The following is a 12428-nucleotide window of genomic DNA, read 5'->3' on the forward strand; positions in this document are numbered from 1 at the left end:
TAAAGTTTCTTCCAGTACTTTCTCTTGGTGTTGGGGGTGGCATGGGGGCTGGGGGAGCGGCCACTGTAGGGGCTGCCTGTCTTCTCTCGCTCCTCTGGTCTTCCCCATCGGCAGGCCTCAACCCCTTTCTCCAAACTTACCAGGGGCTGGTAAGTTTGGCGTTTATTTGTAGAATGTGTGATGTGTGTGGCACGGATCATTCTTAGGGGAGAGAGACCCCGTCTGATCTCTGTTTTGCAAGGTCACTTTGGTGACTGGATCCAAGGCAGATGAGGCCAAATGGGGAAGGAGGCAAGAAGACTGGTCAGGAGGTTGTAGATTTTCATGTTGTGGCCCATGGGGCATGTGCTGTTGAGTTGAGACGAGTCAGGGCAGACCTCTGGATCGTAATCCGATTTATGATGCAATTTGTCAGGAGCCTCACCTCTACTAAAGGCAGTAAAGCAAAGACTGGTAGGCTGATCCCCTCTGTGGGTTTCCTCGGAGGCTGGCAGCAGACTTCCATTTTACTCCTTCTTATTTTCCCTACCGGAAACGTGACAAACCTTTTATTTTGGGGGGGGGAGGGTAAGCTCCTGCCACCTCTACTGTGGCCATCCAGCCTGTTGTCTCAGAGGGGAGGGACTGACTTTTGCCCAGACACGTTCAAACATCTTACTGTTCTTGTAAAGAGCTTCCCATCCCTAGCTCTATACTGGGGACTTTGAAGCAATTACCTCAAGCATAGAACATTTTATTGGTAACAAAGGAAGAATATTTTCTTAAAAACATCATTTCTTTCAGTTCTGTTTCCCCACTTGGTCAGTTTTGTGAAATTGGTGAATGCAGAAGTGGGATAGAGATGGTCACTTGCTCTGACCCACGCATCCTGACCAGGGCCTTGAGAGGTCTTTAGCAGAAAGCCTTTTCTTTTTAAATTAATTAATTAATTAATTAGGCTGCATTGGGTCTTCACTGCTGCGTGCGGGCTTTCTCTACTTGTGGTGAGTGGGGGCCACTCTTCATTGCGGTGCAGGGGCTTCTCATTGCGGTGGCTTCTCTTATTGCGGAGCACGGGCTCTAGGCGTGCGGGCTCCAGTAGTTGTGGCGCATGGGCTTAGTTGTTCTGCAGCAGGTGGGATCTTCCCGGACCGGGGCTCGAACCCGTGTCCCCTTCATTGGCAGGCAGATTCTTAACCACTGTGCCACCAGGGAAGTCCCAGCAGAAAGGCTTTTGAAGAACTCTTTTTTTGTTGTTGTATATACTGTAATTTTATTTCAATAGCACAAAAGAAGTTAGCATGAAGGAAATTTAAACGAAACAGTACGGGTATAAATAGCAGAGAACCAAAAACTCTAAGAAGGAAGTACATCTAAAGCATGAGAATTCAACATTCATTGGTGTTTCATCTTCAGTTTTGATTGACACTTGATGTTTGCAAACTTTGAAACAAACTTTGAGATCATGATGACTATTCTGAAGAGATTTCAGCACCGGCGCTGAAGAACTCTTAATTCCCAAAGCCTGTCTGCGTCTAAGTGTGCTTTGCAGTCTTAGACACGTGCACCAAGGGTGGTGTGCTGGCATTAACTACGAGACAGGGCTGGCCAGTGGTCTGTCACAGGGAAAATGTGTGTGCACTTTTTTGGTTGTCTAAGAGTTGTGTTTTCCCTTGGTTATCTTGGTAAAATCATTTTCCTTGGTTGTCTTGGTAGGGTCTTTTATTCATACCAAAGAAAGACCTTGTTGGGAGGTGAAAAGGGGCAGGGGAGATGCTTCTCTGAAGGAATGAATGAATAGACAAAATGGCATAACCTACAAACGTATACAGCATTGCTGTCATCCTCTGTGTATGTGTTCAAACATGTATTTAGGAATCCATTCCCCTAAAGGAAGACTACAATCTGAAACATTATTTGTAGTGAATATTATTAGCTAAGTAAATTGAGCACTTACTATGTGCCAGGAGGACTGTGAAGGACCAAGCTCTGAGTGTGTCACGTTACCTCATCACTCCTCACGGGGAGGTATCCCAGCGTTGCCAGAGATTAGGAAACATGCTTAAGGCTGCCGAACCAGAAGCGGCCGCAGAGCTGGTTGTGAACTCGGGGGTGTGGGCTCCAGAGCAGCTTCCGGGCCTGTCCCTCAGTGGAGAGGCAGATATGTTTCCTTATTTATTTAGCTGAATTTGTTCTCTTGCATCTGTACTTGAATGATGTAGGGAATAAGAGTTCCCACTTTTCTGAGGGTCTCATGGGAGGCATGGTTCAGGTGTGTCCCAGATGCAGCATTCCCTGTTGGCTTCTGAATTCTCAGCTTTCCATCAGAATTCCCAGGAGTGGTGTCCTGGCATCTGGGTTTCTCAAACGCTTCCGCAGAGGTTCTGATGCAGCCACCGAAGGGGCTTTAGGGTGCCTCGCACTGACACAGTGGTTTTCCCAGGGGTTTCTTGGCCCTGCAAGGCAGGCAGGGATGTGGGTTAAAACCGTGGCTTTGGCATCAGACAGTCCTGAGTTGGAGGCCCGGCTTCTTTGCTTGGTAGCCGTGCAATCCTTGGGCTGTCACTCAGCTTTTTTGCGTGTGTAGATGTTTGTCCATCTATACACACTGAGGAAAATAGGTCCTGTGTCCCAGAGCTGTCCTCAGCATTAGGTGATGTCGCATGTAAAATTTAGCCTGGCACACGTCAACCACTGAAAAAATTCCAGCTTTTATTAGTGTAAGTGCTGCATAGAGGAAGACTAGATGATGTGGGGCGTTTGCAGGTGGACTGATCGCCTTTGTTCTCTTCCTGTTTCGTTCCCCTGCCCTCCTCACCCTCAGGACGGCTCCCTGGGAAACATCGATGACCTGGCTCAACAGTATGCAGATTATTACAATACGTGTTTCTCCGACGTGTGCGAGAGGATGGAGGAGCTGCGGAAACGGCGGGTTTCCCAGGACCTGGATGTGGTGAGTGGGGCACTGGGAATGTGTTCCTGCCCAGCCGGGCTGCTTCTGGTCCAGCATCCCCTCCTTCAGCCCTCTCACGTTTGTGCGTGTGTTATTACTCTGCAGGCTGCTGCACTAGTTTGAGATAAAAAATTCAGATCCCAAAAGGATTAACCCAGGTCTGTGGCTGTCAGACTGAATGGGTATTAGTTGGGTCGATAATGATCAAATTTTTGTATTCATTAAAAGATTGCATTTGAATTTTAATTTTTTTTAGCTTAAGGGGAAAGGATGTTTTTACTGTTGGCCGGTACACACTACATTTTTAATGACTCTAAGCCAAAAGGAGGAGGTCTAGGCTAGTTCTTTCCTTGTCTGCTTCCTTCTTTGTTTTCTTCTTTTTGTTTTAAACAAAATAAAATTTAAAGAAACAAGAAACCACCCTAATTTCTCACCTAGCAATAACCATATTGGTGTTTTAGCAAGTCTCCATTCCGTGTTTTTCTGGGCATTTTTACATCAGCAATGTAATTCTTGCTTTTTTACTTAACATTTTATTATAGTTCTTCCATGTTGCTAAGACCTCTTTGAAATCACCATTTTTCATGATTTTACCAAGATAACCAAGGAAGACACAACTCTTCTCTCAGGTGCATTGAAATTCATTTGGCTGTTTTATAAAGACTTTTATGTGTATGATTAGTGGAGCATTTGAAGTTCCATGTGATAAACAGTAAATACAGAGTTTAGGTCTATATAATCTATATGTGTGCTGGTATTTCCATGTTGTACATTTACTAGAAAGTATCTTACCAAAACTTCTGCATTTATTAATTTAAATTTGCTATATGGGTCTTGGGTTCATTTTGGTTCAGTGCTTCTCAAGTTCTGTTTCATTGCGGTGACCTTAAGACCATTTTAGGAATGAGAGGCAGAAGAAAAGGCTCAACACTCCGTGTTTCCTTATCTGGACCAGCTCCTTTTTTTTTTTTTTTGCTGTACGCGGGCCTCTCACTGCTGTGGCCTCTCCCGTCGCGGGGCACAGGCTCCGGACGCGCAGGCTCAGTGGCCATGGCTCACAGGCCCAGCCGCCCCGCGGCATGTGGGATCTTCCCGGACCGGCGCACGAACCCGTGTCCCCTGCATCGACAGGCGGACTCTCAACCACAGCGCCACCAGGGAAGCCCTGGACCAGCTCCTTTTTAAGCATCTTTTATGTATTAGGGGACTACGTGGATCTTTTCTGAGTAACAGTACCTCTGCCTTTAAAAAAATGTTTGAAAACTACTGATTCAATTGAATCCTTATTTATTTTGTGATTTTCCATAAATCTGCTTCGAGTAGAGATGAAAAAATTAGTAACTCAGAACAGATAATTCTTTTATTAATAATTCCTTTTATGTTTGAAAAAACCTGTTGGATAAGGGACCCACCAAATAGTTTAGGCACCGCTGCTGTATATTCCATAAGTAGACATCATTTACTTCCACTCTAAGTAAGACGCAGGTGCTCTTATGCAGTTTCATTTCTTTCCTTAACTCAGTCCACGTGAAGATTTCTTATATCATAACTGTCAAATAACTATTGATCCTTTTTCCTTTTTGTTCACTGATTTAGTGTTCAACGTGGGTGGGAGTTAGTATAATGGAATCGATTAAGGCTGAGAAGCATCCGTTGGGGGCAGAAAGCCATCACCCCAGGAGCCTGACACCCTGGCCCAGGCAGGCACATGGGCGTCATTGTTGTCAAGGGCTTCTTTCCTGTAACTTTGTCCCCTGGCATGTGTGAAGCGTGGTGGGGAGGGGCATTATTCCTTTCTTTGAAGAAAGCATTCTCATGTGGCAAAAGACTGTTAAAATTAGTTAGGCTCTCCTGTGGCGGCACAGTTAGTGCCTTTATTTTTGGCAAGATTGCAGCCAAACAACAACTTCATTATTGCACTGAGTTCTTGAATGTTGCAATTTTGACCTTGAATAATAGGATATTCTGTGGCTTCCTTGGACATTTCACCATGCAAGGAAATGATGGCTGTGAATTGACAGATGATGCTTGATACGATGCTCAACTGCTCTTCCCCAAATTCTAGCTGGTTAAGAGTTGGGGTTACCATAGTCATTCCACAGTGTTTGGGAACGTTGGAAAGCAGCTTCTTGGTAGGAAAGGAAGCCTGCCTGGAGGTGGGATAAATAACTTCTTCCCATTTAGACAGAGAGGTGTAGTTTGGTGAGCTCTGTTCCAGAGCTTTGGCAAAAGACAGGGTGGGGAGAAAACACTGCATGAGCTAAATTACTTCTCATCAAAGGTGCAGGAATGTGGTGGTGGATACAATTGATGGGAGCTAGCTGGAAACTCTCTTCATCCTTTAAAGTGTAGTTAGTGAGACAAGTAAGATCCCAAGTCAGCATATTCAGTTCCCTTTCTATGAGATTCCAGGCAAGTATTGAAGACCAAGTTAGATGCCATGTGGTTCACGTCCTTCACACGGCTCAGGAGTCCAGAAGTTAGAGGTTGTTTAAGGTCATCATTGAGGCCATGCTTGCAACACTGGCGACTTAGGGAAAGTTCCCTCTCACGGTGGTTAGCTCATCACAGATTGAGTCCTGATGGGAACTTACTTTCTTGAAAAGCTGCAACTCTCAGTCCGTAATGCTACTTTTTTTTTTTTTTCGTAACGCCACTTTTTATTGCATCAGAATGTACCTGTATTTCTAGATTGTGAATTCTGCCTTCAGACAAGTAGGCAAACTTCTTGCATGCTAGGCTTTTGGGGCAGCTTGGGGTCTGAGGACCTGCAGCTTAATACTTGTTTTCTGTGCTAGTGGGCAGCCCTGTCAAAAGCAGAAGTGAGGGACTTCCCTGGCGGTCCAGTGGTTAGGACTCTGTGCTTCCCCTGCAGGGGGCATGGGTTTGATCCCTGGCCAGGGAACTAAGATCCTGCATGTGGTACAGCTCAGCCAAAAAGGAAAAAAAAAAAAAAAAATGCAGAAAGGAAAAAAAAAAAAAGCAGAAATGAGATGACTTGGAGAGGAGATAATCCACCGAAAGCACTAAGAGGAAATAGTAACATGTTAGGAACATAAAACAAGTTATAGGGAAAACAATAACATTAAGTTTGTTGTATCTGCTGTAGAAAGTCGTTAGAGACAGCTTCGAGGGCAGAGAGTTTGGGGTGATGGTTTAAATTGGTTTTATGGGTTTGTTTCATTTCACATCCTATGGGTGAATTTGGGAGATTGAGGAAATGTTCTATAGACAGAATAGATATTTAGATATTGATGTTTGGCTTTAAAAAGTCCAAAAATGCAGTGTCCTTAAGAGCTAATTACATGTCAGCTGGAGAACAAACAAGCCAAAAAGTCACCCTGCCTACAGAGATGCTTGACTTAACCCTGAAAAATAAAAGGTTTTGATAATTTTTATGTTAGTAATTAACTTCTGGGACTGGATATCAAACTACTTATCCAGGACCTAATCACCTGGCCCCTGACTGGAATAAAGCCCTTACTTGATGAAGTGTTTTGGGGGCCAGTTAGTTTAGATGAAGGTAACAGAGAGAGTACAGATGGGTGAAAATTCAACAGTATAAGCACGGATTATGATTGAGATTTATAACTGTCATGAGGGTTTCTATTTAGCACCCAAGCTGGAGTCCTGGCCTCGGCGATTGTCACAGTGGCAAAAGGGTGTGAGAAACATGATGGAAGGAGACTGGGGGAGTCAGGAAGACTTGGGTTCAAATTCTGGCTGTTGTACTTAACTGGCAAGTTGTGTAACCTTTCTAAGCTTCAGTTCCCCCATCTATAAAATGGGGTAAAAATATAAAGTTGTTACAAGGATTAAGTGAGAAAACTGCTATAAGTATGCCTGGTCCCTCATTGTAAGTGACCTATAACTGTTCATTTCTCTTCCTTCCTTTCTATTCCTGGTTCAAAAACTCCTGTCATGATGCAGGAGTATCTGTTATTTGTACTTCATTAATATTTACTCACCTGAGTGCAGAGGTTTCTTTTAGCTTTTATTTTGGGAAATATCAAACATATATAAACAGCATACTATAACACACTTCCTGTGCCTCTTACTCAGCTTCAGCAGTTACCCAGCATCCTGCCATTCTCACTTCATCTTTACTCTTCACACCTGCTTTTTTTTTTTAATTTGTTTATTTTTATTTATTTATTTCTGGCTGCACTGGGTATTTGTTGCTGTGCGCGGGCTTCTCATTGTGGTGGCTTCTCTTGTTGCGGAACACGGGCTTTAGAGCGCAGGCTCAGTAGTTGTGGCTCTTGGGTTCTAGAGCGCAGGCTCAGTAGTTGTGGCACATGGGCTCAGTTGCTCCGCGGCACGTGGGATCTTCCCGGACCAGGGCTCGAACCCGTGTCCCCTGCATTGGCAGGCGGATTCTTAACCACTGCGTCATCAGGGAAGCCCCTTCACGCCTGCTTAATTATTATTTTTTAAAAGTTCTTTGTGAGGTAAAATTTACATATTGAAATGCTTGCATCTTAGCTATCCAGTTTTGTCAAGTGGATATAGGCATGTTATCCACACCCCAGCATGATGTAGGACACCCCACAAAGTTCCCTCATATCCCTTCCCAGGAAATCCTAGTTTGAGGACAGGCATTTTTGTCAGTCTGTTTTGGTCCTTTCTGTATTCCAGCATGGAGAACAGTGCATGGCACATAATAGGTGCTCAGTAAGTATTTGTTGAATTCATTTGTGTATGTAATTATTTAAAACTATTAAATGAGCGTCAAGCATCTGAGATGTTGTCATTCCAGGAATACAGGTAAAGATGTGTTCCCCGTCCACAAAGATGTCACAGTTTAGTGGGGGCTTTAGACAAGTACGCAGACTTTTTTTTTTTTTTTTTTTTTGGCCACACTGCGCAGCTTGTAAAATGTTAGTTCCCTGATCAGGAATCAAACCCCAGCCCACAGCAGTGAAAGTGCCAACTCCTAATCACTGGACTGGCAGGGAATTCCCTAATCAGATTATTAAAATGCCCTGCAGGAGTACACAAGAGAGCCCCTGACCCAGTTTAGGAAAATCAAAGAAGGCTTCCTGGAGGAGGTGATATCCAAGCCCAACTGTAAGGAAACACAGAAGATTAATCTGGTTGGGGAGCGAGGTGTAGACAGTGCAGAGTAATTTAAAGCAGAGGTCACAGTTAGTGAAAAGGTCAAAAATGAGAGAAAATGTGGCTTTTATGGGCCACTGAGAGAAGTTTACTAGGGCTGGAACCTAAGGCGTAAACAGGTGTGCAGAGTAAAGATACATGCTGTCCTTTCACAGGTCCTTGGATCATTAATGATATAAAAAGATAGAACGTTGCTCTGATTCATCATCATTCACAAGACAAAACAAAAATAATTGCCATTTCGCAATAGTTGACCGGCTGGGCCAAGGTGACCTTGTGGCTTTCCCCAGTCACGCAGACTAGTCCATTCTCCGTGGGGGGTTTTGTTTTGTTTTATTGACTGCTCTTCTTTTGTTATTTGCTAGAGACTGCAAAGCCTGTGGAAAACAGGTTTCCTGTACCTTTGAGCTACCTGAATATTCAAGAAAAGATATTCAAGAAAAGATAAGGGTTGCCTCCACCTCAGTGCTTAGGGAACACTGGCTGCCCCAGGAGGCTACCTGAATTCTTATTCTCACCCCCAGGATAAGTATGTGAGCTGTGTTGCAAATTGTCCTGACTTTAAATATTCAACTGCTAAATGCTAAAGCCCAACTGTTGCACCAGGGCATTTGCTTTTGTTTCGTTTCGTTTTGTCTTAATGGATATTATTTGCTAGCTTTGGGCTACTGTTGATTTGCAGATTGCAGTCAGAAACGATGGGCCTTAGACAGTTGAGTCTGAACCACATTCTGCTGTGCGATTTACACACTTGATGTCAAAATACACTGAGGCTTTATGTCTTAAGCCAGATGGTAATACAGTTCTCTGCTTGGGCTCCTCAGACAAAGTCCCATTTGTAGTCAAATGCCCAGTCCCAACTTAGCATTGTTTTGTTCGTGGCACCACGTTAACATGGACATAAATATGAATAGGTCTCTGGGCTGCCAGATTTGATCTTGGCATCCCATACCTCTCATAATTAAGAAGATTTTTATTATACTTAGGATCAATTTAGGTATGCTTCCATCCTCTTAAACTTAGAGACCTTTGTAGACTGCTCATACCATTATGGAAGCGGACAGATGAGATGTGCTATGTGTGATAGAATAGTTGAGCCGTCTTCATCAGACTTTTCAAATAGGAATCAACAACATCAGCTTCTTTTTCTGGTTTTGCTCCTGAGCATTCAGAAATGACTGATTTTTGTTTGGTTGCATTTATAAACACAATGTGCCCAGGGGATTAAACACCAAAATAGCATTCTGCTCAAAGTATAAATGCTTGCCAGAAAGGGAAAAAAGTCTGAGCTTTGTAGTTGTTTTCATTTACATACAACAGAGAGCATTCCTAGATGTTAATCAAATTGACAATAATTGGGGGAAAAAGCCAAGAAATTAAAGAGGCCACTTTTTGATGGCAGAATCTGGGCTTGGAGGGGAAAGGAGTGTCACTGTCTTTGGAATCGGGACCTTTCAAAGTTAAGTGAGGCCCAGGCCAGGCGCATTTTGGAGCCCTGGAATATTAAAACCAGGTTACCAAAAGTATAGTGTGATCTCAATGTCTACATTTAACGATTAAACACTTTTAACGTGGAAGATTACAGTGTAATTTATGTATGCTAATCACAAGCTAATTATAGGCTACTTAAACATGCTAATTTGTGGCACACTAGAGGCAGTATGGTCTTGACTTGAGACAAAACGTAAAGGAGTGTGATGAATGTTTCCTTATTTTCAGGCCCTAAGAATGGGTTTCTGTAGCTGTATCTACAATGTTTTTTGTTACTGTCAAAGGTCTAAGTTTGAGATCCTCGGCAAAGGCTGAGTGGCCCAGGCCAAGTGGTTGATCCACCTGTCCTCTAAGGCCCAGCTTGGTTGAAATGGCAAGGGTTGGGTCTGGAGTGGGATTACGCAGATGCGTGCAGGGCCCGGACAGGAGGTCACCTGGAGCAGAGTTATGAGCCTTCTCTGGTGTCAGAACACACACCTCACATTGGCCTTCTGACCTTATAGGTCCACATTTTATCAGACAAGATGGGGCGTGATCAGGGTGTTATGGCTGTAGACTAGGTCCATATTTTATTCTATTTTATTTTATTTGTTTTTAGCCACTGCGGGATCTTAGTCCTCCAACCTGGGACTGAACCTGGGCCCCGGAAGTGAAAGTGCCAAGCCCTAACCGTTGGACCGCCAGGGAATTCCCTAGACTATGTCCATATTTTAGGGGGAGCTCTCACCACAGCTCCTGTGAACCAACTGAAATGACTAAGGGCAGAAAGATTTGGGCTCCGGAACACCAAGTATATTGACTGGACCTTTCTCTGGCCACCTGTTTTGAGAAGATCATTACACCGGTTTCAGCAATAGTTTTTGATTCGGAGCTGCCTTTTTTTTTTTTTCCGTTTGGAAGTTTCGAGAATTTTATTTCAAATAGAAGAAAGCAAGATGGTAAAACATTGAGCTACTTTGTTCTATGCAGTTGGTTCAGTTGGTCTTTCTGGCTTTTCAACCATTTGGTGTTTGGAAGGACACAGAGTAACTTGGTGACTGGAAAATACATCTTAGTAACTTCAGAGCATGTCTGTTGCCTTTCCTTTAAAGTCTCACTGTATTACTTGAAAAAGGATATCAGATTCTAGTTTTTTGCCCTCCCCCCCATCCCCCATGTCAGCCTTTGTTTTAGAAGTGGAGGCTTAATTGATCAACTATAGAACTGGTCTTAGAGTTTGGGCTCAGGAGTCAACCAGTTTCTCTGTCTTTGGTTATTCTGAGGTTTGTGCATAAATCATTTATTTCTAAGGGATAGTTTGAGAGACCTTCTGCAATTATCTAGAATATGAAGATGTTCAAACTTTGTGCTACAGCAATGTCATCCATCTCATGGACCCCAGCAGAAGCTGATGGAACTTAATGAAAAATAAATCAAGGGTATGTCCAAACCAGATTGGAAGCACATCATGAATATTCGTGAACATCTGGATGTGTTTGTGGGAGTGTATGTTATTTTTTAATGTGTGTGATAACAGAGACATGGCTTCTTAACAAAGATGCCAAGAGGAAGACAGATTTCCAACTGTGATTTCAAAGGGTATTTTTGTTTGTGTGTGGATATCCTTTCTCCTTGGGGTGTGGGTTTCACGTCTCCAAGATACTCCTTTGATCTCTTTCATCTTTTGGAATCTGTTTTGATATTTTATCTGAATTCTTCATTGGAGTCAGTTACTTGACTCATGAAGATTAAAACTTTCTTTCTAAAGGAGAATTTTAGCTTAAGTAAAAACTCACCATTTAGTGTTTCTGATGAATCTTTTAAATGCTGGTGATTTTCTGATAGTTATCAATGAAGCTATTTTGTATCATTGATCACCAGTATAGCCTAACATGTGTAAAACTCAGGGTACTTTATCTGCCTCACTACCTAAAATACTGCCAGTAACTAGAAAGGAAGGGTAAAGTGTGAGGAGGCCATAACAATGATGCTGATAATTATTGTAATAATGACATTTTTAAAGTACATTGGGGGCTTCCCTGGTGGCACAGTGGTTAAGAATCCACCTGCCAGTGCAGGGGACGCGGGTTCGAGCCCTGGTCCGGGAAGATCCCACATGCCACGGAGCAACTAAACCTGTGAACCACAACTACTGTGCCTGTGTTCTAGAACCCACGAGCCACAACTACTGAGCCCACGTGCCACAGCTACTGAAGCCCATGCGTCTAGAGCCCGTGCTCCGCAACAAGAGAAGCCACCACAATGAGAAGCCCGCGCACCGCAACAAAGAGCAGCCCCCACTCGCTGCAACTACAGAAAGCCCGTGCACAGCAATGAAAACCCAGTGCAGCCCAAAATAAGTTAATTAAATAAATAAAATTAAAAAATAATAAAATAAAATAAAAAATAAAAAGTACATTGGAGTTTATGAGACATCCACATGTACTACCTTATTTAGTTTTAATACCCTTATGAGAAGGGTATTAGTAATCTTATGATTTCAGTTGGGCAGAGGCAAAAAATAATACTCCCAAAGAGAGACCAAATAACTTGGTAGGGAAGCTGCATCGCCCACCTGTCTGGACATTTACTGCTTGGGACCTACCTGGAACCTCGGTTTGGGCACTGCCAGATGGGGATGACAGGGCTGCTTCATCAGATGTTGTAAAGGTTAAATAAGATAATGTTTGTAAAGCACCAGGAAGAGTTCCTGGGTACATGCTAGGGCTCAGTGAATATTTATAATAAGTATTATTTATAATAGGAATACTAAATATTAAAAATCTAATAGCTGGTAGGTATCAGAGATGGAATTTGAAACCAGGAGGTCAGTGCAAAATCTCTGAACACCGCCCCCCCCCCCACCCCAGCCCGAGGCCACCCACTAACCTTGCATTTTTACTCTCAG

The 12428-nt window shown here is 43.3% G+C and overlaps 1 protein-coding gene across 1 annotated transcript in view; it reads left to right on the forward strand.

Annotated features, from left to right (window-relative positions):
* Positions 1-12428, forward strand: part of SASH1 (SAM and SH3 domain containing 1) — a 182356-nt gene that overhangs the window by 37401 nt on the left and 132527 nt on the right. The window contains exon 2 of the mRNA XM_007453214.1: positions 2804-2932. Coding sequence (XP_007453276.1) covers positions 2804-2932 — 129 coding nt within the window. The remainder of the gene's footprint in view (positions 1-2803; positions 2933-12428) is intronic.

The sequence above is a fragment of the Lipotes vexillifer genome, unplaced genomic scaffold (assembly GCF_000442215.2).
Source record: "Lipotes vexillifer unplaced genomic scaffold, Lipotes_vexillifer_v1.1 scaffold1161, whole genome shotgun sequence".
NCBI classification, from domain to species: domain Eukaryota; kingdom Metazoa; phylum Chordata; class Mammalia; order Artiodactyla; family Lipotidae; genus Lipotes; species Lipotes vexillifer.